General features: G+C 46.6%; 1 protein-coding gene across 1 annotated transcript in view; it reads left to right on the top strand.

Annotated features, from left to right (window-relative positions):
* LOC145362165 (sodium/calcium exchanger 3-like) overlaps window positions 1-26,277 on the top strand; it is a 258,868-nt gene that overhangs the window by 200,330 nt on the left and 32,261 nt on the right. The window contains 3 exon segments of the mRNA XM_080218213.1: window positions 16,918-17,021; window positions 20,363-20,380; window positions 25,401-25,525. Of these exon segments, the coding sequence (XP_080074339.1) occupies window positions 16,918-17,021; window positions 20,363-20,380; window positions 25,401-25,525 (247 nt within the window).

A 26,277-nucleotide genomic window follows, 5' to 3' on the forward strand; every position in this document is an offset into this window, starting at 1 on the left:
TTTTCCCGTCCCACCGTCGTGGGAATTGTAACGGGGCGGGAGTGGACCATAGAAAGGTCTGTTTGCCTCGGGCAGGATTTTCCAGTTTTGGGGCCAGCGCGACTGTGAAATCCTGAGCTACATGGCACAATCTAAAGAACATCAAGGGTGCTGTGTCCAACATTGTGGCGGATATTCGTCTCTCCACCGATCTTGTTTCACTGACCAGGGGCTGCCTGAAGAGGGACACTGAGATTCCCCTCTGCATCTGGGTGAATCCTGTTGCTGGAGCTGCGGACGTTTCTCTGGCAGCCACTGAAGGCAGATTCAGTGCGTGAGTTTGTCCTGGTTCCGTAATAACTCCTCCCTGGGAACAGCTCCAGTTGCACAATAAACCCTTGTCCGAGCTGCTGCCAAACTGTGTGGGTGCACAGTCTGGCCATCGTTGTCTCCTGCTATCTGTGGCAATATTCCAACGGTGTACAACCTGCCAGCCAGATGACCTCTCTGAGTGAGATATCAAACTCCGGCATATGTCATTTTAAAGATAGTGCTGTATCGCAGCGTGCTATACTGTGCACAGGGAGACAGAGTACACGCACAAGGTCAAAGCATTCTATAACCTGGTGGTCAGATATCTGAATGGCATTGTGGGGTCCTGGAAGATAGAGGCTAGCTCAGGCTTTTATGACTGGTGGAAGCTCAATAAGGGGACAGACACATGGAAAAGGAATGGGAAATGTGAATTTTCCACTGGGATTTCCAGTCAGTGGCTGTAACTTTAAAGAGTGCTCTGACTGTTCCTCTCTCCCTCAGTCTGCCACCCCCTTTCTCTGTCTTTTGTCTGACCCTCCTCTCTCTCTCCTCCTCTGCCTGTCCCTCTCTTTCTCTGTCTCTTGCCTGTCCCTCCTTCTCTCCCTCTCCCCCCCCGCCCACTCCTTCCTTTCTCTGTCTCTTCTCTGTCCCTCCTTCTCTCTCTCCCCCCACTCTGTCGCTCCCTTTCTCTGTCTCTTGCCTGTCCCTCCTTCTCTCTCCCCCCACTATGTCCCACACTTTCTTTTGTCTGTCCCTCCCATTCTCGCTCTGTTTCTGTCCCTCCCTTTTATTTATCAGTGTCACAAGTAAGGTTTACATTAACACTGCAATGAAGTTACTGTGAAAATCCCCTAGTCGCCTCACTGCCTGTTTGGGTGCACTGAGGGAGAATTTAGCACGGCCGATGCACCTAACCAGCACGTCTTTTGCACTGTGGGAGGAAACCGGAGCACCCGGAGGAAACCCACGCAAATATGGGGAGAACAGGCAGACAATGACCCAAGTCAGGAATCGAACCCGGGCCCCTGGCACTGTGAGGCAGCCGTGCTACCCACTGTGCCACCATCCCTCTGTCTGTCCTTCCCTTTCTGTCTCTCTCTTTCTGTCCCATCTTTCCTCGCTCTCTCTCTTTGTCTGTCCCTCCTTTTCTCTCTCTGTTCCTCTCTTTTGCTCTCTCTCTCTCTTTCGCTGCCTTCCCTTGCTCTCTCTTTCTCTGCCATCATCCTGTCTTTTAAACTCAATTATTAAAGGCACAGTAAACTAAAAGGGGGAACTCTTGTAGAATTTCACCAAAAAAAAACAATTTAGTACTGGAACAAAGAAGGGCTTCCAAAACCTGGTCGTACTCCCTAAATGTTCCCCACGGAAAATCACCCGCATTTCCAAAGCTCGACGAGTTACCAAAATCAAATGTTTATGGTGCTGGCTTTTGGAATATAAAACTATAATCTTGCGTCTGTGACAACAGGCTTTTCTGAATCCATTTATCATGGCTGTGCGTGGGCAGTGAGCAAGCTACACTGTGTGTTTTAATAAATGTGGAACTATCAGTTAATGACATGCGAGGAATTGGTGGGTTTTTTTTATAACGGTACATCCAGCAAAGAGGACAGACCGAAGGAACCAGGGACTGCGATAAACGGCAAATCCATCATTTTCGGAAAATGATACAATTCGGAACGATGGGCGGAATTTTACCAGGTTTTTTTTTTGTGAAAACGGGAGAGTTCCTGACCCGTCTTTCGGCCGTATTCTCATACTCACTCAGAATATGAGTTGAAAAGATGGGCTAGACTGCTCCTAGCTGCTAGCGGCAGTGGGTTGGGCCTAATTCACCAGACAGTCTGCAGCTCAGATTGCGCGTGTGCAGAAAAACCCGGGGAAAAAAACAGCTCTGCTGACTGACCCAGCCAGATTCAGCCTCCCCCCACCCCCCCACCCCACAGATTTTGGAGACCCCCCCCCCCACAACATTACTGACTTCCTTAGCCCCCTTGCACATGGACCCCCCCCTCATCAGCCACCCCAGCCCCGATGTCTGTCTGACGTGACCCTCTCTCTTCACAGTCATCCTCTTCCTACTTCTTTTCCAGCTGGTCGGCTTCCACATTCTTCTCCTCCTCCTCCAAAAGGGCACCTCTCTGCTGTGCCAGGTTGTGTAGGGCACAGCACACCACCACAAGGTCCTGCAACAAATGGCGTAGGTGTCACACTATCTTCTTCCAGAGCTGTCAGTGGCATGCAATGTCCGACAGTTGCTCAAAGGACACTTGTGTGCGGAACTGCCGGAATCTCCGCTCCCTCCTTCTCCTGTCTCACACCATCCCCCCCACCCAACCCCAGGGAGAATGGTGGCCACATCCTGCCTCTGGCAGCCGTCTCCCTCTTCTCCTGCGAGTGATAAGGCCTGGGCCTCCTGTGTCCAAAATTCTTCCTCCTGCTCCTCCTCCTCCTCCTCAACTCCAGCAGCAACCAATTACATGGTGAAGAACGCAGATCGAGGTTTTAGGTGGTCTCCCGAATGCACCAATGTTTTATCTTGATACAATGGCAGTGGGCCACACCATTCCCGCTAGTTGCATCGCGCACTTTCTTACCACATTTTCCCGCCACTAAACGGGCACGATGAGGTTGTAAAATTCCACCCGCTATGTTGTTTGAGATGTCTGTTGAAACAGTGATCTTGTGTTTTGCTTAAATTGTTCTTCCTGGAGCAGGGAAATAGTAGCCACACAATTGCTTCCCCTCCCAGAAGTGTAAGGGTGCCATGGTGGCACAGTGGTCAGCACTGCTGCCTCACGGTGCCAGGGACCCAGGTTCAATTCTGACCTCAGGTGACTGCACAGAGTTTGCACGTTCTCCCCATGTCTGCAGGGTTTCCTCCATCTGCTTTTGTTTCCTCCCATAGTCCGAAGATTTGGTTAGCTAGATTGGCCATGATATATTGCCCCTTAGTGTCCAAAGATGTGCAGGTTAGGTGGATTGGCCATGATATATTGCCCCTTAGTGTCCAAAAATGTGCGGATTAGGTGGATTGGCCATGTTAAATTGTTCCTTAGTGTCCAAAGATGTGCAGGTTAGGTGGATTGGCCATGCTAAATTGTCACTTAGTGTCCAAAGATGTGCAGGTTAGGTCGATTAGCCATGCAAAGTTGCTCTTTGGTGTCCAAAGATGTACGAATTAGGTGGATTGGCCATGCTAAATTGTCCTTTAGTGTCCAAAGATGCGCAGGTTAGGTGGATTGGCCATGCTAAATTGCCCCTTAGTGTCCAAAGATGCGCAGGTTAGGTGGATTGGCCATGCTAAATTGCCCCTTAGTGTCCAAAAATGTGCGGATTAGGTGGATTGGCCATGTTAAATTGTTCCTTAGTGTCCAAAGATGTGCAGGTTAGGTGGATTGGCCATGCTAAATTGTCACTTAGTGTCCAAAGATGTGCAGGTTAGGTCGATTAGCCATGCAAAGTTGCTCTTTGGTGTCCAAAGATGTACGAATTAGGTGGATTGGCCATGCTAAATTGTCCTTTAGTGTCCAAAGATGCGCAGGTTAGGTGGATTGGCCATGCTAAATTGCCCCTTAGTGTCCAAAGATGCGCAGGTTAGGTGGATTGGCCATGCTAAATTGCCCCTTAGTGTCCAAAGATGTGCAGGTTAGGTGGATTGGCCGTGCTAAATTGCTCCTTAGTGTCCAAAGATGTGCAGGTTAGGTGGATTGGCCGTGCTAAATTGCTCCTTAGTGTCCAAAGATGTACGGATTAGGTGGATTGGCCATGCTAAATTACCCATTAGTGTCCAAAGATGTGCGGGTTACTTGGATTGGCCATGCTAAATTGCTCTTTGGTGTCCAAAGATATATGAATTAGGTGGATTAGCCTTGCTAAATTGCTCTTTGGTGTCCAAAGATGTATGGATTAGGTGGATTAGCCATGGATGGGGTGGGGTGGTGGGACTGGGTAAAATATCCTGTCAGAAAATCATGCAGACTCGATGGGCTGAACGGCCTTCTTCTGCACTGCAGGGATGCTATGAACCCAACCCTGACTGGAAAATGAGAATGTTAGCCAAGCCAATGGACCGTTGACCAACTCAAAACAAGAGTGAGCTCGTCTCTGTGCTGCTCAGTGTAAATGCCACCGTGCTAGTGAAGGTGTGAAGGCCAGCCTTATTACAGTCAAAAACAGCAATTTTACTAAGCCCTCGTGAAAGGCAGCTTGATTAAATCATGTTGATTATATCATGTAAATATTCCCACTGTTTATTGTTCTTCACTGATGAGTACCCAGCTGATTTATCTAATAAATAAATTGGCGTTCTCCATCTCTGGGATTCAAAAGGAACCATTTTCTTATTAAAGCAGCAGCGTTAATACCAGTCACTAGATTTTTTCATGTATTACAGTTGTATTATTGGGAACTCTGGGTGTGCAGGAACACAGGTCACTGAAAGTGGCAATGCAGGTGGAGAAGGTAGTCAAGAAGGCACATGGGCATGCTTGCCTTCATCGGCCGGGACATTGAGTTTAAAAATTGGCAAGTCATGTTGCAGCTTTATAGAACCTTAGTGAGGCCGCACTTGGAATATCGTGTTCAATTCTGGTCACCACACTACCAGAAGGATGTGGAGTCTTTGGAGAGGGTGCAGAAAAGATTTATCAGGATGTTGCCTGGTATGGAGGGCATTAGATATGAGGAGAGGTTGGAGAAACTCGATTTGTTCTCACTGGAATGACGGAAGTTGAGGGGCAACCTGATAGAAGTCTACAAGATTACGAGAGGCACGGACAGAGTGGATAGTCAGAAGGTTTTTCCCAGGGTGGAAGAGTCAATTTCTTGGGGGCACGGGTTTAATGTGTGAGGGACAATGTTTAAACAAGATGTACGAGGCAAGTTTTTTACACTGAGGGTGGTGGGTGCCTGGGGAGGTAGTGGAAGCGGATACGATAGTGACTTTTAAGGGGTGCCTTGACAAATACATGAATAGGATGGGAATAGAGGGATATGGTCCCCGGAAGGATAGGGGGTTTTAGTTCAGTCAGACAGCATGGTTGGCACAGGCTTGGAGGGCTGAAGGGCCTGTTCCTGTGCTGTAATTTTCTTTGTTCTTGTTACGGTAGCTTTTCTTGCCTTCACGGGATGTGGCCATCGCTGGCAAGGCGAACGTTTCCATCCCCAATAGCCCTTGAACCGAGAGGCTTGTTAGGGCCATTTCAGAGGGGCAGTTCAGATTAAACCACATTGCTGTGGCTCTGGAGTCACATGTAGGCCAGACCGGGTAAGGATGGCAGATTTCCTTCCCTAAAGAACATTAGTGAACCAGATGGATTTTTCCAACAATCATTGACTGTTTCTTGAGCCTGAATTGTCTATTCTGGAATCTATCTAAGTTCAGTGGTGGGTGCAGAATTGGGAGTGATTTGCACTGAGGGGCAGGCAGCTGACCTTGTACGATCTTGTACATTAAATTTGCCACCGTGAGGAGCTGGCTGTTTCTCACAGTGGGGTCAGTCAGGAAGTTACCATCCCCACCATTACTTCATGGGGTTGGAAGTCAGGGCACCATCTAAAGAACACCTGGATAACCTGCACTATCCCTTTCACCTTTGCCTGGCTCCTACTCCACCCTTCACTGCTAAGCCTGCCTCCCTTCCTGGGTCATCCTCCGCGCAACGTAGAATCATAGAATCCCTACAGTGCAGAAGAGGCCCAGCGAGTCTGCACCAATTTTCTGACCGAGTATCTTACCGAGGTCGTCTCCCCCCACGCTATCCCTGTAATCCCACATATTTACCATGGTTAATCCTACATAACAACTTCTTTGGACACTATGGGGCAATTTAGCATGGCCAATCCACCTAATCTGCACATCTTTGGACACTAAGGGACAATTTAGCATGGCCAAGCCACCTAATCTGCACATCTTTGGACACTAAGGGGCACTTTAGCATGGCCAATCCACCTAACCTGCACATCTTTGAACACTAAGGGGCAATTTAGCATGGCCAATCCACCTAACCTGCACATCTTTGGACACTAAGGGACAATTTAGCATGGCCAATCCACCTAACCTGCACATCTTTGAACACTAAGGGGCAATTTAGCATGGCCAATCCACCTAACCTGCACATCTTTGGACACTAAGGGGCAATTTAGCATGGCCAATCCATCTAACCTACACATCTTTGGACACTAAGGGATAATTTACCATGGCCAATCTATCTAACCTGCATATCTTTGGAAAGTAAGGGGCAATTTAACATGGCCAATCCACCTAACCTGCGCATCTTTGGACTATGGGAGTAAACCGGAACAACTGGAGGAAACCCATGCAGACACAGGGAGAATGTGCAAAGTCCACAGGGACAGTTGCCCGAGCTCGGAATTGAACCTGGGTCCCTGGCGCTGTGAGGCAGCAGTGCTAACAACTGTGCCACTCCCAGGCACTGGCTGGCATTCAGACAGTCTGCGAAGAGGGCAGAGTAGTGGCAACTTGCTGTTAATCATGGAAGAAGTCTGCTTCGCCGGGTTCCTGCCACTCTTGTGCAGTCACGAAAGTGAGCATTGCAATTTCTTAGCAGAAACTGCATTTGGAGGGGGAACTTTATTCTAGTGAGATGACCTTAGTGAGCATGCATGACGTGCTAATACTTGCAAAAGAGCTTCCTGACATTCTTCATTGGGAAGCGTGGCTCAAGTGCAGAATTCCTGAATTCCTGCTGTTGGCAGGAAACTGATTCTTGGCCTCACGTCCAATTAACTTCCCCCCCATCTGCCAAGTTTGCTGCTGCTGGCAGGGTTGAGGATTCTGCCCGTGGTTCTTGTTCCGAGAGTAGCGTTTTCTTCCAGATTTATTAATGGAGCCTGGGGCGCTGGATTACTCACCCAGTGACATCACCACCACACTATCCACCACTCCCCCTCCCCATTCTGTGTGTGTTTCTACACCAATGGTTTAGCCATTAGGCGGCACGGTGGCACAGTGGTTAGCACTGCTGCCTCGCAGCTCCAGGGACTGGGGTTCGATTACCGGCTTGGATCACTGTCTGCGTGGAGTTTGCATGTTTCGGGTGCTCCAGTTTCCTCCCACAGTCCAAAGATGTGCAGGTTAGGTGGATTGGCCATGCTAAATTACCCCTTAGTGTTCCAGATGTGTAGGTTAGAAGGATTAATGGGGTAAATATGTGGGGTTACGGGGATCGTGCTTAGGTGGGATTGTTGTCGATGGGCCAAATGGCCTCCTTCTGCACTGTAGGGATTCTTTGCTTAGCACTGCTTGTCAATCGTTAACCACTGGTTCCTCTGTTAACCAACGATGACTAAATCAGTGCACAACTTACACCCAAAGAGCGGGATTCTCCGGTCTCACCCGTAATGGGAATGGAAGAATTTGGCATTCCAGTCAAAACTCCATTCATTTTCAACGGCACCGGAAAAATCCCAGCCACGAACGAGGATGGAAAACCTCAACCACAGCAATCAAAACCAATGTTTGGAATCTTCTAATGGGATTTTCCAGTCGTGCTGATGGTGCACCCCCTGCCACGGGTTTCCCGGGGGCGAGGGGTGCATCCAATGGGAAATCATGTTGACAATGGCGGGACCAGTGGATTGGGCGCTGACCAATGACGGACTGCCATTTTGTGCTGGGCCGCGTGGAATGTCCAACTTGACCTGTGCAAAAACGATGGGGTCAGATACAAATGAGTTGTCGCTGTTTACCTGTGTCTTTGCAAGTAGATGTGTTAATGTGGAGACAGAACAGAAATATATAATTCTAAAGTGCCGACTGCTACACTGAATAGATCTGTCACTGTCAGTTTGTTAGCTGCCTGTAGGGATGATGATGTTGCCCCTCCGTGGTACTGATTGAGACAGTTATGATTATGAGACATATCAGCCATGGCTTATACTTCTGAGGTAGAGGGTCGAAGGTTCATGTCCACTCCAGAGACTAGAGTCCAAAATTCAGTGTAATACTGAGAGAGAGCACTTGCTATATATTTAAATGGTTGCATGATTGCTTTAAGAGCTGATTGTATGATGGTGTTCTCTTTGGGGTGTTGCACAGCCTGTTGTTTCTTTCAGTTTGTCTTCTGTACAGGCAACAGCTCCTTGAATAACTTTGTTGTTCTTAGTTTGAATCTACGCGTGCAAGCCACATCTTTTCTTTTTGTTTAAAACCCACAACCCCTAAAACAGTTAGGACATTATAGTGCTGCACTGTTCAACGATGCCAACTTTCAGATTTGATGTTAGCCCATGACTTTGTCTTACCTTTTGAGTGGAAGTAAGAAAGACCACCGCCCCGCCCCCCCCCTCCCCCCACTCCAGGCAATGTCTAGGGGGCAGGGCTTAGGGGTAATCAGTGGGGGTGGGGGACCCCCGCTGCCACTCAGTATGGGGATCTAGTTGGGGCAGGAGGGAGACCAGCGATTGGGGGTGTGGGTGATGGGGGGGGGGTGGGGAATTGTAACTGCTGGGGGGAGGAGAGGGGATGGGGGCTGGAGATCGGGGCTCTCCTGGAGAGGGGAGGGTCAGTGCTTCGAGGAAAAGCTGGGGAGTACTGAGGAAGAGTCTTGCAGATTTGAAATGTTTTTCTCTCTCTTCAGATGCTGCTGAGTTTGTCCAGCATTTTGTCTTTTTATTTTAGATTTCCAGCATCCGCAGTATTTTGCTTTTATATAAGGTCAGGGAAGCTCTCATTGTACCCTGGCAAATACTTATCCCGCAATCAAACAGATTATCCAGTCATTATCACTTTGCTGAAAGTTGGAGCTTGATGTTTGACGTGTGCAACTTAATCACTGTGTTCGAACCACAGAATATTACAGCACAGAAATAGGCCTTTTGGCCCTTCTTGGCTGTGCTGAACCATTGTTCTCTGCACTAAAACATTGACAGCACTTCAGAGGTACCTAATTGGCTGGAAAGTGATGGGTTATGGATTTCTGGGACGGTGATAGCCTTGTGGTTTCATCACTAGATTATTAATCCAGAAACTCAGCTAATGTTCTGGGGGACCCGGGTTCGAATCCCACCACGGCAGCTGGTGGAACATGAATCCAATAAAAAATATCTGGAATTAAGAATCTACCGATGAAACCATTGTCGGAAAAATCCATCTGGTTCACCAATGTCCTTTAGGGAAGGAAATCTGCCAACCTTACCCAGTCTGGCCTACATGTGACTCCAGAGCTACAGCAATGTGGTTGACTCTCAACTGCCCTTGGGCAGCTAGGGAGGGGCAATAAATGCTCTCCCAGCCAGTGACTCCCATGTCCCACAAGTGGATAAAAATTAATATTTTTTTCTGTAGATCTTTGTTTCTGAAACTGGTTTCATTCAGAACCCCAGTTCCAAAGTTTAGGGAATTGGGAGACGAGAGAGAACAAGCTACATTGCTGTTCCTAGTTGCAAGCCTCTTCTAGTCAGAGATAAATAAAAATTCTCAGAACAAGGGCCATTTGAGACCGAAATGAGGAGGAACATTTTCACTCAGAGTCTTTGGCGTGTATCTTGGGAATTTTCTAACCCAGGGGGCTGTGGAATCTTTGAGCATGTTCAGGACAGAAATTGATGGATTTCTGGATACTAATGAGATATTGGGGGAAACCGGGATAGAGATAGATAATCAGCCATGATCTGTTAGAATGGCGGAGGTTTGATGGGCTGAATGGTCTACTCCTGCTCCTATGTTTGTACACTCCCAAAATAACAGGAAAGGTGTATATAAAGTATGTACTCTATAGCATTGCTTAGAGTCCAGGGTAAACATTTAGGAAATTTAAAGAGAATGCAGAGTGACCACTTGTCCGAGGAGATCCCACTAGCGTAAGAACTAGGAACATGAATAGGCCATTCAGCCCCTCAAGCCCGTTCTACCATCCAATACGATCATGGCTGATCTTGCCTCAACCTCAACTCCAGTTACCTGCCCATTCATCATAACCTTTGAACCTATTATTAATTAAAAATCTGTCTAAAGCCTTAAATTTACTCAATGTCTCAGCGTCCACCACACTCTGCTAGTGGATTCCACAGATTCATGACCCTTGGAGAGAAGTAGTTTCTCCTCGTCTCCATTTTAATTCTGCTATTCCCTATCCTAAAACTATGACCTCTTGTTCTAGATTGCCCCACAAGAGGAAACATCCTCTCTACGTCTACCCTGTCGATCCCCCTTTAGCGTCTTGGGCACCCCAGTTAGATCTCCCCTCATTCTTCTAAACTCCAGGGAGTGTAGGTCTCAACTGCTCAATCTCATAAGACTAACTCATAAGACCCCTTATCTCTGGAATCAATCTAGTGAACGTCCTCTCAGCTGCCTCCAGTGGAACTACATCCCTCCTCAAGGGAGGGGACCAAAACTTGCATGATATGCGAGGTGCGAAACATGTTACCCGCTGGTGAGTATTATGATTGGTGATGGGGAGGGAGGTGTCTTGCCCTATGATGTGAAAGGTCAAAAGCATTAGACAACACTACAACGTAACTGGACACAAGGATCCAGACGGGTAGCTGAATGGTTACGTTATGACATAGCTAATGTAGTTTATTGATTCGTGTCACAAATAAGGCTTACATTAACCCTGCAATGAAGTTACTGTGAAAAGCCCCTAGTCGCTCCACTCAGGCACCTGTTTTAAATTTGCCAAAGGAGTGTCCCTCTCTCCTTCAGTCTGCCACCCCCTTTCTCTGTCTCTTATCTGTCCCTCCTCCTTCCTCTGTCTCTCCCTTCTTGTCGCTTCCTTTCTCTCCACCTCTGTCTGTCCCTTTCTTCTTCTGCCTCTCTTTCTCTGACTGCCCCATGCCTTCTTTTGTCTGTTCCTCCCTTTCTTGCACTGTTTCTGTCCCTCCCTTTTATTAGTGTCACAAATAGGCTGACATTAACACTGCAGTGAAGCTGCTGTGAAAATCCCCTGATTGCCACACTCTGGTGTCTTTTTGGGTACACAGAGGGAGAATTTAGCACCTAACCAGTACATCTTTTGGATTGTAGGAGGAAACCAGAGCACCCGGAGGAAACCTGTACAGACATGGGGAGAATGTGCAGTCTCTGCACAGACAGTGACCTAAGGCGGGAATCGAACCTGGGTCCCTGGCGCCGTGAGACAGCAGTGCTAACCCAGGGAGCCACTGTGCCGCCCTCACAATGCAGGGGACGCTGCAACTGTCAGTTCAATAATCAGATACCCTGGTGTTTGACCACTTCATCATAACAAAAGGCCTGGAGTGATTCCCTAACACAGAAACCATTCCAAGGTGCTTCACAAAAGGGCAAAGATGTAGGCTGAAAGGATAGGTTTGCAGAACACTTTGAAAGGTTGAGGACAAGATACCAAGGTGAGGGACGCTCACTTGGCTTCGATCAGCTTCGTCAATCATCTTCACTGTAAAATCGTGCCTCAGAGCCTTCTCCTTCCCAAAGGAAATCTATTGCAGCGCTGTTTCTGAGGTAGCCAACGTGTCGTACACCTCAAAGGATTAATATGCCGTGCTCGGATATCGAAACCATAAATAATGTAAATCTGCACCATAAAAGCTTGCTTTGTAAAGAAGTATTTATATCACTGGTTATGTTCAGATGAGATGCATCATTCTGCAGACATAACCACCGAAACCTTGCTGAAATATTAGTCTTTGTTTACAAGTACACGCAGTACTAATTTTGATCGAGGAGGAAGCACTGTTGCCAAAGTACAAATTCTGCAGTGTGTGTGGGCGTAGGGCTTAGTTACATTGACTCCTGTTAATATGGCATTTTGCGAAAGCAGCCATAGAGGCACCAGCAGTGTTATCAATATTTATTTTTTCCTCATGGGACGTGGGTGTCGCTGGGACGTTTATTGTCCCTTTCTAATTACCCCCGAGAGGGCGGTGGTGTGCCGCCTTGGTGTCGGCACACCCACGGTGCTACGGTACAACACGGAGGTGATCTTTTCCCCAAAGAGACACCCCGTAACCTTGTGCGAAAGTGCGTGAGGTGATAGGAAGCTACTGGTTTTGGTAAAGTAATCATGATGTGGAGATGCCGGCGTTGGACTGGGGTAAACACTGGTCCAAATTGGTTGGACTTTAACCTGGTGTTGTGAGACTTCTTACTTTGCTAAAGTAAAGCAGGATCTGCCACTCTCTGTCGTGAACAATTAACAGGTCCTTATTTTTAAAACTGGTGACAACCTTCTTAAAACAATTAACAAACTGAATAAACTCCCCAGTAGAACGCTGTCCAAATATTACAAGACTCATTCAGGAATAGTGAAATAAATAGAACAGAAATCCGGGCACTCTCAAGCAATATACCAGGTGCTTGTTGGAAGTATGAACTTTCTTGAGATGTTCCCATCTGGAACACTTTGAGTTGGTATCTCTCTTTATATGGTAATTTTTCTGAAGATATATCTATTAAAATGCAGGATTCTATATGAGAGCCTCGCCTCTCCCTCCTTCTGACTAAAGAGGGGTCGAGCTTACTCTAACCGTTATTCCCCCTTGTCCGGGTTTAAATATCTAGAATTGCCTCACAGTATTCCTGCAATTTGTGGCTTCAGGCTGTCAGTAACACTCAAATTCGAATTCAATGGTTCTGTGCCTTTGAGTGCTTGCTTTAAACACATTGGTCCAATTCAAAAGCCTGTTTTGCTATGCTGGAACAGTGGCTGCTGGGTTTTAAGACAACGTTGCAAGATTGGTTTCTTCAGTTTAAAAACCCAAGCACAAAAACATATGCTTTTGAAAGAGACAATGTTATATGATTTCTTTTGGTTTTCTTTTCAATATTTACATTTATCAAATACCATATTTTTAACCTTACATATGTAACTTCATAATAGCTGCTAGATAGGGAGTTCCAGGATTTTGATCCAGTGACAGTGAAGGAACGGTGATATATTTCCAAGTCAGGATGGTGGGTGACTTGGAGGGGAACTTGCAGGCGGTGGTGGGGTTTGCTGCCCTTCTCCTTCATGGTGGTTGGCAGTGTTTGCGGGTTTGGAAGGTGGTCTCAGTGGAAGCCTGATGAGTTCCTGCAGTGCATCTTGTAGACGGTACACACTGTCACCCCTGTGCGCCGGTGTTGGAGGGAGTGAATGTTAAAATTGGGATGGGGTGCCATCAAGTGGGCTGGATGGTGTTGAGCTTCTTGAGTGTTGTTGGAGCTGCACCCATCCAGGCGAGTGGGGAGTATTCCACCACAATTCTGACTTGCGCCTTGTAGATGGTGGACAAGTTTTGGGGACTTAGGAGCTGAGTTACTCTCTGCAGGATTCCCAGCCTCTGACCTGCTCTGGTAGCCACAGTTTTTATATGGCTGGGTTCAGTTCAATTTCTGTATAATGGTAATCCCCAGGATGTTGATAGTGGGGGATTCAGTGGTGTCAATGCTATTAAATAACAAGAAGAGATAGCTCCTTGAAAGTGGAGTCACGGGTGGACAGAGTGGTGAAGAAGGCATTCAGCATGCTTGGTTTCATTGGTTAGAACATTGAATACGGGAGTTGGGACGTCTTGTTGAAGTTGTACAAGACATTGAAAAGGCCACACTTGGAATACTGTGTGCAGTTCTGCTCACCCTGTTATAGAAAGGATATTATTAAACTAGAAAGAGTGCAGAAAAGATTTACTAGGATGCTACCGGGACTTGATGGTTTGAGTTATAAGGAGAGGCTGGATAGACTGGGACTTCTAACTCTAGAGCATAGGGGCGATCTTATAGAGATCTATAAAATAATGAGGGGCACAGATCAGCTAGATAGTCAATATCTTCTCCCAAAGGTCGGGGAGTCTAAAACTTGAGGGCATGGGTTTAAGGGGAGAGATACAAAAGTGTCCAGAGAGGCAATTTTTTCACACAGAGGGTGGTGAGTGTCTGGAACAAGCTGCCAGAGGTAGTAGTAGAGGCGGGTACAATCTTATCTTTTAAAAATCATTTAGACAGTTACATGGGTATAGAGGGATATGGGCCAAATGCAGGCAATTGGGATTAGCTTAGGGGTTTTAAAAAAGAAAGGGTGGCATGGACAAGTTGGGCCGAAGGGCCTGTTTCCATGCTGTAAACCTCTATGACTTTACATTCTCTTGTTGGAGATGTAAAGTAAGTAAAAGTAAAGTTTATTTATCAGTCACCAAGTGGGCTTACATTAACACTGCAATGAAGTTACTGTGAAAATCCCCTAGTTGCCGCACTCCAGCGACTATTCAGGTACACTGAGGATCAACTTAGCACGGCCAATGCACCTAACCAGCATATCTTTGGACTGTGGGAGAAAACCAGAGCACCCGGAGGAAACCCACGCAGACACGGGGAGAAGATGGAAAATCCACACAGTGATCCAAGGCTGGAATCGAACCCGGGTCCCTGGCGTTGTGAGGCAGCAGCGCTAACCACTGTGCCACCGTGCTGCCCCCTCCTCATTATGCACAGAATTCACAAAATCATAACAACATTCTTTGTTCAAAATAGAAATGATGGAGTGTTAGCGTTGCTGTATCAGCCCTCACCAGTTAGACAAAAACTTTGTGACTACAGCAGCTCCCCAGCGATTGGGGTTGGACTGCCTGGGAACCTAGGGTACTCACCTTTTGGGTTCAACGATTGTGGGGTGGGAGGAGGGCAAACACAAGTTGCAATCTGAACGAAACATAGGCTGATAGGAGAGGATGAATTAACATGCGGTCTGCTCTGTTGCTGTCTCAGCTGGACGTGTGGGGGTGGGGGGGGGGTTGAGTTTTTGAAGGATTAGCAGACAGAACGGCGGGGTTTGTCGCGATCTCGGGTAATTTCATTTTCCGGAAAGCTCCAGGACGGATGGGTAAACACACGACTCTTACAGTTGGCGTTGGTTGTCGGTGGACTGTAATGGGAAATTTATAACAATGCGTTTTCCTCTGTTGAATAACACTCTCCTGTGAGTTCATTTTTGAAATGAGATTCCTCCTGCCTCAGCAGATTAATACTCTTGGGGATGGGTTAAGACCTCAAAGTTTTTAGGTGTCTCTTGCCTCGATGGGGGAATTAGAGTGGAGAAACATCTGTTTGCACACACAAATCACTTTCAATTATCAATCGCCTCCACTCTAATTACAGAGCGCTACTACAGCAGAAGTCAATGATGCCTACACTCACTGCAGAATGTGTTCCCTGAGATTAGAAAAACAGGACTTTCCCGCAGTGAAACATTATTAATTTGACTGAAATAAAGAGGACACGAGGGATCAGTGTTTGTTTTTCAACAATAGCTCTTGAAAGTCTAACATATTATTAGGCTTCAGCACTCTCAATTGTCTAGTGTATCAATCCATGCGCACACCCCAGGATAGTTCCACGTTCTGTCTTGATTTTTCAAACAGGGGCAGGGGAAGATAAAAGAACAAAGAAAATTACAGCACAGGAACCGGTCCTTCAGCCCTCCAAGCCTGCACTGACAACACTGCCCGTCTGAACTAAATCCCCTTACCCTTTCTGGCACCCTATCTCTCTATTCCCTCCCTATTCAAGTATTTGTCAAGACGGCCCTTAAAACTCACTATCGTATCTGCTTCCACTGCCTCCCCCCGGCAGCAAGTTCCAGGCACCCCCCCCCCCCCCCCCGTGTAAAAAAAACTTGCCTCATACATCCCATTTAAACCTTGCCCCTCATAATTGACTCTTTAATTTGATTTATTATTGTCACGTGTATTAACATAGTGTTTCTTGCGCGCTATACAAAGCATACCGTTCATAGAGAAGTAAACGAGTGTGCAGAATGTAGTGTTACAGTCATAGCTAGGGTGTAGAGAAAGATCAACTTAACATGCAAGGCAAGTCCATTCAAAAGTCTGACAGCAGCAGGGAAGAAGCTGTCCTTGATCGGTTGGACTGTGACCTCAGATTTTTGTATCTTTTTCCCGAAGGAAGAAGGTGGAAGAGAGAATGTCCGGGGTGTGTGGGATCCTTAATTATGCCGGCCGCTTTGCCGAGGCAGCGGGAATTGTAGACAGACTCAATGGATGGGAGGTTGGTTTGTGTGATGGATTGGGCTACATTCATGACCTTTTGTAGTTCCTTGCGGTCTTGGGCAGAGCAGGAGCCCAGACCAAGCTGTGATACAACTGGAAAGGATGCTTTCTATGGTGACATCTGTAAAAGTTGGTGAGAGTCTTAGGGGACATGCCAAATTTCCTTAGTCTCCTGAGAAAGTAGAGGTGGGCTTTCTTAATTATAGTGTCGGCATGGGGGGAGCAGGATGTTGGTGATCTTAAAAATTGAAACTCTTGACCCTTTCTACTTTGTTCCTGTTGACATAGACAGGGATATGTTCTCCTTTACACTTCCTGAAGTCAACGACAATCTCATTAATTTTGTTGACATTGAGGCATTGAGATATGAGCCAGTGTAAATTGGAGTGGTCAGTAACTGCTGCAAATGTAACATGATCCCAATGTAAACCAAATGTCTATGGTTCCTACACATGGTGCTCTGTGTCTTTAGTTCCTCATTGATTGCTCCTGAGCATCTGTCTTTGGTGATGTGAAGCTATGGATTAGAGTTTAAAAGCGTCAGCCACATGTTCCTACTCTCAAGACTACACTCACTTTTGCAGGTTGAATCTCATACTCAGCAGGTTTCTGGTTTGTTTTCTCCCTCTGTAGGAAGACAATCCAGGTGAAAATTGTGGATGACGAAGAGTATGAAAAGCAGGAAAACTTCTTTGTGGTCCTGGAAAAACCAAGATGGATGAAACGTGGAATCTCAGGTTTGCATAAAGGAGAAACCATAATCCGATAAATGTATCGTACACGAGATATGAATCTCTCTTTGTTACACTCCATCGTTGCGATAGGAAGCTCAGTTATAACACTTCCTCTGTTACACACTGCGATTAGGTTGTAAGTCCTAACTGTCTCTCTGTTACACTCATCCTCATTACAAAGCTCTCAGAAGCTCTACTATGCACCTTCATTACAAGGCTTTCAGTTATAACCCTTTGGCCAGGATTTTCTAGACTCCACCCATGGCCACAAGTGGGACCAGAATATCCCAGCCTTTTCTTAAACTCTCTCAGCGTATGGTCCAGATCTATCTGACAATTGTCTGTTACAGCCGAGCTCAGGATAAAACCCTCATTTTTTTTTTCACACTTCTTGTTACGTCTTCTTTGGTATAAGGCCGCATACACCACCCTCACTGTCAGGCTTTCAGTATAACATTCTGTCTATTTTATAGGATTGCCAATGCCATTCATGTTGCATGCTGTCCTGTGCCATAAGACATGTGGAAACATAGAAACCAGAAGCAGAAGGAGGCCATTCACCCCTTCGAGCCTGCTCCGCCATCCATTTTGATCATGGCTGATCATCCAATTCAATATCCTGATCTCGCCTTCCCCCTTGTATCCCTAGATCCACTTGGGTCACTGTCTGTGTGGAGTTTGCACGTTCTCCCTGTTTCTGTGTGGGTTTCTTCCGGGTGCTCCCGTTTCCCCCCACAGCCCGAAAGACGTGCAGGTTAGGTGAATTGGCCATGCCAAATTCTCCCTTGGTGCACCTGAACAGACACTGGAGTGTGGCGACTAGGGGATTTTCACAGTAACTTCATTGCAGTGTTAATGTCAGACTATGTGTGACTAATAAATAATAAATAATACATTAGATCCCTTCAGCCCTAAGTTATATCTAATTCCTCCTTGAAATCACACAAGGTTTTGGCCTCAACTACTTTCTGTCTAGTGAATTCTACACATTCACCACCCTCTGGGTGAAGAAATTTCTCCTCACCTCAGCCCTAAAACTATGACCCCGAGTTCTGGACTCCCCCCACCATCGGGAATATTCTTTCTGAATCTACCCTGTCTAACCCTGTTAGAATTTTATATTAAAAATCACATGGGATTTGGGATGGGCTGGCCAGATAGATACAGAATGGGCTTGGTTATAGAAGACAGAGTAGCGGTGGAAGGGTGTTTTTCAGAATGGAGGTCTGTAGCTAGTGGTGTCCTCCAACAATCAGTGTTGGGACCTCTGTTGTTTGTAGTATATATAAGTGATTTGGAGGAAAACGTGGGTGCTCTGATTAGTAAACTTGCAGATGACACGAAGATGGGTGGAGTTGCTGATAGTGCTGGGGATTGTCAGAGGGTACAACATGATTATAGATAGATTGGAGAGTTGGGCACAGAAATGGCAGATGGAGTTTAATCCGGACAAAAGCGGGGTGAAGCATTTTGGAGCATCAAATTTAGGTGTGAATTATACTGTAAATGGCAGAACCTCAATGGAAGAAGCCAGAGAGTGGCTGTGGAGGTTTGCTTCTCTGAGTGGAGACCTGTGACTAGTGGAGTGCTGCAGGCATCGGTATTGGGTCCATTGTTGTTTGTCATCTATATCAATGATCTGGATGATAATGTGGTAAATTGGATCAGCAAATTTGCTGATGATACAAAGATTGGAGGTGTAGTGGACAGTGAGGAAGGTTTTCAAAGTTTGCAGAGGGACTTGGACCAAGTAGAAAAATGGGCTGAAAAATGGCAAATGGAATTTAACACCGACAAGTGTGAGGTATTGCGCTTTGGAAGGTCAAACCAAAGTAGAACGTACAGGATAAATGCAGTTGAACAGAGGGATCTGGGAATATAGGCACAGAATTTCCTTATTTTCTATATTATTCTGTATTATTCTCACTGGAAAGATGGAAGCTGAGGGGAGACCTGATAGAGGTCTACAAAATTATGAGAGGCATAGACAGGATGGATAGACACTTTTTCCTAGGGTGGGAGTGTCAGTTACACGGGGGCACTGGTTCAACGTGAGAGGAGGAGGGTTTAAGGGAGATGTGTGGGGGGAGGTTTCTCATGCAGAAAGTGGTGGGTGCCTGGAACACACTGCCAGAGGAGGTGGTGGAAGCAGGCACATTTGCAACATTTAAGAGGCATCTGGATGGGTACATGAATAGGGAGGGAATAGAGGGATATGGAGTGAGTAAGCGCAGAAGGGTTTTTTTTCATTTAGTTAGGGCATCATGATCGGAGGACCAGAGGGCCTGTTCCTGTACTTTGTTTTTACAACATCCCTCTCACGCTTCTAAACTCCAATGAATACAATCCTAACCTGCTTAGTCTCTCCTTACGTGACAGACCTGCCATCCCAGGGATCAGCCTAGTAAACCTATGGTAGCACTCCCTCTGCTGAACAACACGCAAACTGTTGCGATTCGGGGAATTATTATGAGGAACCAGTGTTTTGCAAGTCAATTACAATTCTCAGTATATTATCAACATCAATACATGTTTTCAGCTATTGTCTCCCTTGGTTTTACTTGGCGTACTTCACTCCAGTTGTCACCGGGGGCAGCGTTTCCATTGTGGTCTGAGATGATTCACTGTGACCACTGGGACTGATCCATTTTTGGAAGTACTGCCTGATCATACTATCAAGTGAATGGCCTGGTTCAGAGCTCAGGGACCCTGTTTTGGCCGACTGTGATGCCAGCACTTAATCAGATGCTTACAGTGAGCGAGGGCAGGACTGGCACTCAGTGGCGTTTTTAATGTCCCCACAGGAGCCACGGTCTTGCTCCACAACCACCGCCAGTAAACGGGCGTTTACCGGCTTGGCAGCGTGAATGGGAACTTAAGACGAGAACGCCACAAGGACGTAGGAGCAGGAGTAGACCAATCGGCCCATTGTTCCATTGAACACGATCGAGGCCGACCTTGGGCTTTAACTCCACTTTTCCCCCTGATCCACATCTCCTTTCCATTCCCTTGGAGACCAGTGTTAGTCTATCGCAGCCTTAATCATAGAATCCCGCAGTGCAGAAGGAGGCAATTCGGCCCATCGAGTCTGCACTGACCACAATCTCACCCAGGCCCTACCCCCGGATGCCTGATGGATAACGGATGCTGTCTGAATTCCTTGATATTAATAATAAAGGCAAGCACTCTTATATTCAGTGTTGGAAAACTTACATGAATGTTTCTTGTTATGTTGGTTGTTTTAAGAGTGTTTCACCCCGGATCAGCTTGTTTCACTGTGTGGAGTAGCAGTGTCTTCAGCTACCATTTCATTGGATTTCACTCTTTTTTTCCTCTCTCTGCAGCTCTCTTATTGGCTGATGGTAAGATGTCAGTTTCTACTAACCCGATTCCCTTTATTGCGGGCTGGATGGACTCAACTCCTCCTGCCCTCTCCTCTAGTCTGTGTTCAGTTCAGCGCTCCCCACAAGGAAGCAGAGACTATGAGCCACAGGACACAAAACCTTGCTGAGTCAGTATATTGTTGTACCAATAGAATCATAGATCCTGCAGTGCAGAAGGAGGCCATTTGGCCCATCATGTCTGCACCGACCACCTATCCCCAAGCATTTACCCTACCTAATCCCCCCTGACACTTAAGGGACAATTTAGCATGGGCTAAATCCACCCAACACACGCATCTTTGGACTGTGGGAGGAAACTGGAGCTCCCGGAGGAAACCCATTGCAGAGATGGGGAGAATGTACAAACTCCAGACTGACAGTGACCCAAGCCAGGAATCGAACCCGGGTCCCTGGCAGCAGGGCTAACCATTGTGCCACCCCGATCTTTTCGGAAGAGATCCAGAGACCTCGCGGGTTGCCCAGACCCTAGTCAATTGATGTTGTCTGTTTGCCCACTGTGACCCTGCCCCTCGGAAACAAATGAGTGTGCTGGGAAACGGGTGGAAGATTTACCTGGCCTCAACACCCAGTCTGGGTTGGTTTTCGACGGCTTCCTTTACCCCAGTACTGGATCTGCGAGATACGCTGGAAATGTGCAGTCCAGATCAATCTATGAGGTTTCAGTGGCCTGAGTTTGGGGACCTGCAGTGTAGGACTGTCCCCTGGCAGGGTCTAATGCTCGAAAGCGAGGGAAAACATTGCAGCTAGGGAGAGGCTTGAGAGGTTTGCCAATCGGTGCACGTCAGCTTTGGAATCTTCTGACTGCTACGAGAATAGTGGCCAGAAGACCTCAATGCCGGGGAATGCCTACACACAAAAATAAAGGACCAGCAATCTTCAAGGCCTTTTTAGACCTTTGGTTAGAGGAGGATCCCAGCACCAGCCTCAACACTAGCGGCACGGTGGTTAGCACCGTTGCCTTACAGCGCCAGAGACCACGTTCTCCCCGTGTCTGCGTGGGTTTCCTCCGGGTGCTCCGGTTTCCCCCCACATAGAGCAAAGATGTGCGGGTGAGTTGACTGGCCAGGCTAAATTGCCCCTAATGTCAGGGGAATTAGCAGGGTAAACGCATGAGGTTGTGGGGATAGGGTGGGATTGTGGTCGTTGCAGACTCAATAGGCCAAATGGCCTCTTTCTGCACTGTGGGGATTCTATCATTCTGGGGTAGAATGGGCTGCATCAGGAGCACCCCAGCACTGCATGAACCCATAAATTAAGTGGTAGGCGGGCTAAGAACGCCTCCTCCTCTCTCATCTACATGTGGGCGATGGGTTTGTGCCAACTGCATTCCGCCTCCTCAGGGAAGCTCTTGAGTAGCAGAGGCCTGGTGTAACGGGTCTCTGCCTGTTTCCCCTGATCCTTGTGCAAAAGGAATTGGAGAATCCCCGGGGAAAGAATCAAAAAAATCAGTTGGGAAATCTTTTAATCGGTTTAAGGCAATTTAGGGATGGTCTATTACACTTCTATTAGCCCCCTTAACAACACGTGGATTCATGCGTTAGATTACAGTTGCATTTTGGCCTTGACTTAGAATGCAGAAAGATGATCATGAGACATAGGATGGGATTGGCCACTCCTTGTCTGCCATCTAAGCCAGGATGTCCCTCAGTGACTGGCCGAGAGGAGGTGTGCTTTCTCTAGCGGTGTTTAGAATATGTCAAACCCATCACCTGGCCCACCCCCATGTCTGAACTTGAACACCTCACGTAAGAAGTTAAAGCCTATATAACAGGAGCTCAGGATCTTAAAGGGAGATCTTCAAATTGACGAACAATCAGGTAAATAGTTTTCACTTGGCATAAATTATTGAATATGGTTCAATATCCCTGCATGAGTTCAAACACTGTGCTTTACTATCCCAGCACAAGTGCAGTATTTGTAATACTGTACCCAGATGAGACATTATTTAGATAAAGCAGCCAGAATGAACATAGGACCCACTGGTGGCCAACTATCCCCTTAAGCCTGTTCCATAACGCAACAAGGACATGCTTGATCTGTAAACGAACCCCTTAACATGTTTAATTAAAAATCTATCACTCTCAGATTAAGATTAATTTTCAGGCTGTTCGCACCAATGGCCCATCCCTAGGTGGGTTCACCGGCAACATGGGGGATATTTGATGGGAAATCACATTGACAGGAGCAGAAGATGCCACCACTGGCAAATGTCTCCCTGGCTCTCACCACAAGGAACAAACTGAAGGGAGGCTCGAGAATGCATCCCCCTTACTATTGATCTGGCATCAATTTCTGTTTGCAGAAGAGAGTTCCAATTCCTTTGCACATTGAAGCTTGCTAATTTCACTTCTGAAAGGTCTGGTTTTAGCTTTGAGAGCCCCCCCCTTCCCCTTGTCACTTCTCCCCGCCACCCAGTCCTAGATTCCCCAACCAGCGGAGATAGTTTCGCTGTGTCTACCCTAATCTCCCACTACCTTGAAAATTTCAGTCAAATCACCTCTTCACTTTCCAAATTCCAGGGAATGCAGCGATAGTGGCTGCAATCTCCTCTAGTATTTTAACCCTCGGCGCCATAGGTATCATTCTGGTAAATCGACACTGTCCTCCCTCCAAGGTTTTGTCCGACCTAATTTGTGGTTCCCAGACGTGCTCACACGGCACCAACGAAGACTTTGTGTAACCTGAAGCAAGACTTCTGTCCCTTGTATCCTAGTTCTCTAGACATAAAGACCAGCATCTCACTAGCCCTTCTGATTATTTTCTGTACCAATTAATGATCCCCAAGTCTGGACCCACAAGTTTCTTAAGTTCTCCTTGGTTTCTAGCTTTTCACCATGTAGAAAGTGCCCTGTTTTATCCTTGTCAAGTCCAAAGTGAATGATCTTACATTTGCTTACATTGAAATCCATTTGCACAGTTTTGCCTTTTCACTTAGTCTATCTCTCTGTGATTCCATGTTTCCATCTGCACAGTGTACAGTGTCGGTTATCTTTGTCTTATGAGTCAGTAAGTGTGGAACAGAACTCAGTGTTTGTGTTATTGCATCTAGAATGAGTCGAATCTGTGCTGCAGTAAGCCACTAGTCGATGCAGTGTGGTGTAACGGTCGGTAACTGGGGTACATTATTCCGACACGGATGAGTGTTAGATAAATTCCCAAGGCTGGTTGTGAAGGAGACACCGAGGCTAGTTTTTTGATAGAGACTGTTCATCGCACTCCACTTCTTCTTTAAATATACCTGTGCATTACTAAATAATCAGTACTGCACAGCCCTGCATTACCTTAAACTACTAAAGATTAAACATCTATTAGCTACCATCAGTGGTTCAGTCCCCAACATGTTTCAAGCTATCAGGATAATCTGATGCTCTGGACTACCTCGATTCAATCCAACAAGCGATTATTTGGAAATAAATCAGCACTGACGTGCATGAAGTGAACATGAAGAGATAACGTGACTGATGGTTAATTTTACTTGAATCAGCAGGTTAAATGGTTTGAGGGAACTGTGTTATGGGCGATCATTAGTCAAAGAGCTTGTTGTTTTAAGGTGATGGTTAATATTGAATTATTTATCCAATTAGCCTAGGATGATTTTCCCTCGTGTAGAACTTGATCAACTGTCAGGCAATTTATGCAAAATCCATATCTTGAGATATACTTAAAAATAAACAAATCCATAAATCATCTAAATGAATTTATTTTGACAGCTAATTGCTTCCAAGTCTTTTTTGAAGCTGGCCTTGTATAAACATGTTATCAGTTGATTAAAGAATGGCATTTGCAAGTGGGGCTGCACTTTCTGGGCTGGCGGGGGAGGCGAGGGAAAGGGGGTTCTTTCTCAGAGGGGAAGTCATCCCAAAACCGACAGCCGTGAAGAAAGTCTGCCCTGCAGCCATAATGCACTGAGTGGCGGCACAGTGGGTCAGCACTGCTACGTCACAGCGCCAGGGACCTAGATTCTATTCCTGGTCACTATTTGTGTGCACGTCCTCCCCATGACTGTGTGGGTTTCCCACAGTCCAAAAGACTTGTTGATTAGGTGCTAAATTCTTCCTTGGTGTACCCGGATGATGCCAAGAGTGTGGCAACTGAGGGATTTTCACGGTAACTTCATTGCAGTGTTAATATAAGCCTACTTCTGACACTAATAAATAAACTACATCATTAACAACGGGGCTTCTGCCCCACAGTAGGAGGAAGCCCCGCTCTCAGGAGCTGCTGGCCAATCTGGCTGGCAGTTCTATCAGCCCTGGCAATGCCAGAGCTCAGTGGTGGTGCAGGAAGAATTGCAAAGACCATCCTGGCTGCTCCAGAAAAAGACAAATCCTTAGGTTTTTAGGGAGGAGAGGGATCGTAGAACCCAGGGAAGGAGGAGGGGGAGGGTGGGGCTTGTTAGGCGGGTGCGGAAGGACAGGGAGTTAAGTCTCATTGGGGGGAATGATGCCCCCATGCGCAATCCCCGGATGAGATGTTCCCCCCCCCACCCTGCCTTTCTGTTCCTTCTCACGTTTTATCAAGTCTTAGAAGAATGTCCTGACCACCCCACATCACTGGTACGGGCAGTGTACTATTTATATCAATAGGCTTGCTAACAAGTCTAATTAACCGTGAATTATTTATTTCCATATGGTAGGCAGGCTACTGATTTTGGTACCTGCCCACCTAGTGTATTAAACGGACCGGGTCAGGAGTGGGTGGCGAGATAGCCACCCAACCTATTTTACATGCCCAGCCCCTCCTTTCCACCCCCTGAAAGTCAGGTCCGGCAGGCCAGGTAAAATTAGCACTGGGTGTGGAGAATGTGGAAGTTCAAGTGCTTTTGCCATTTTAATCGAGTGAGGGTGAGGACAGAGCAGGCTGAACTGGGGTAAAACATCAAAAGTTTCCCCCAGGCTGCTGTGCGACCATGCAAGTGTGCAGCTCGGTGTCGAGGCCACTGTGCGAAATGTCTAACTAGTTATTTTGTGGTGTGCAGATGAATCCAGTGAGAAACTAACCGCGGAGGAAGAGGAAGCTCGTCGGATTGCAGAAATGGGGAAACCCATCCTGGGAGAACATTCCAAATTGGAGGTCATCATTGAGGAGTCATATGAATTCAAGGTATTCTAATGAAGAACACTGAAGATAAAATGTAATCTATGCGGACTTCCTTAATCATTTTATCATTCGGTGACCACAGCAATGTTGTCTACCCAATAATTCTGGCACCAAATAGCACCCAGGGAAATTCTTTTGCCGTGATCTTTCATGTTTGGTCTTGGCTCTCACTTCAGGCAGAAGTTAACCATTGTACATTGGCTGCAATGGAAATGTTGCCTCCATTGGAGATGGAACAAAATTGTTGGTAACAAAGTAGTGCTTTAGAACAAAGAACAACACAGCACAGGAAACAGGCCGTTCGGCCCTACAAGCCCGTGCTGCCCATTTTAACACTCAGTGAGTGCCTCATTCCAATCCTTCTTCTACCTATGACTTTTGTCTACATCTCTTGGACTCCACAATAAAGGAGGTGCAAATTTAGAGAATTATACGTGCGCCAGATTAAGGGAGGTCTAATTTTGCGACAATTTATTAACACCAATCAGCTAAAGGCAAACAAAATTCTTTCTACTTTTGATAACGTTCAAACATAGAAACCAGAAGTGGGCCATTAGGCCCTTTGAGCCATTCATTTTCATCATTAAATTCAATATCCTGATACCCTCTTGTGCCTCATATCCTTTGATCCCTTTAGCCCCAAGAGCTATGTCTAGTTTAGTCTTGAATTCACGCAACGTTTTGGCCTCAACTACTTTCTGTGGGAGTGAATTCCACACATTCACCACCCTCTGGGTGAAGAAAATTCTCCTCAC

Source organism: Carcharhinus amblyrhynchos, unplaced genomic scaffold, assembly GCF_965287045.1.
Source record: "Carcharhinus amblyrhynchos unplaced genomic scaffold, sCarAmb.v2.hapA scaffold_37, whole genome shotgun sequence".
Lineage (NCBI taxonomy): Eukaryota > Metazoa > Chordata > Chondrichthyes > Carcharhiniformes > Carcharhinidae > Carcharhinus > Carcharhinus amblyrhynchos.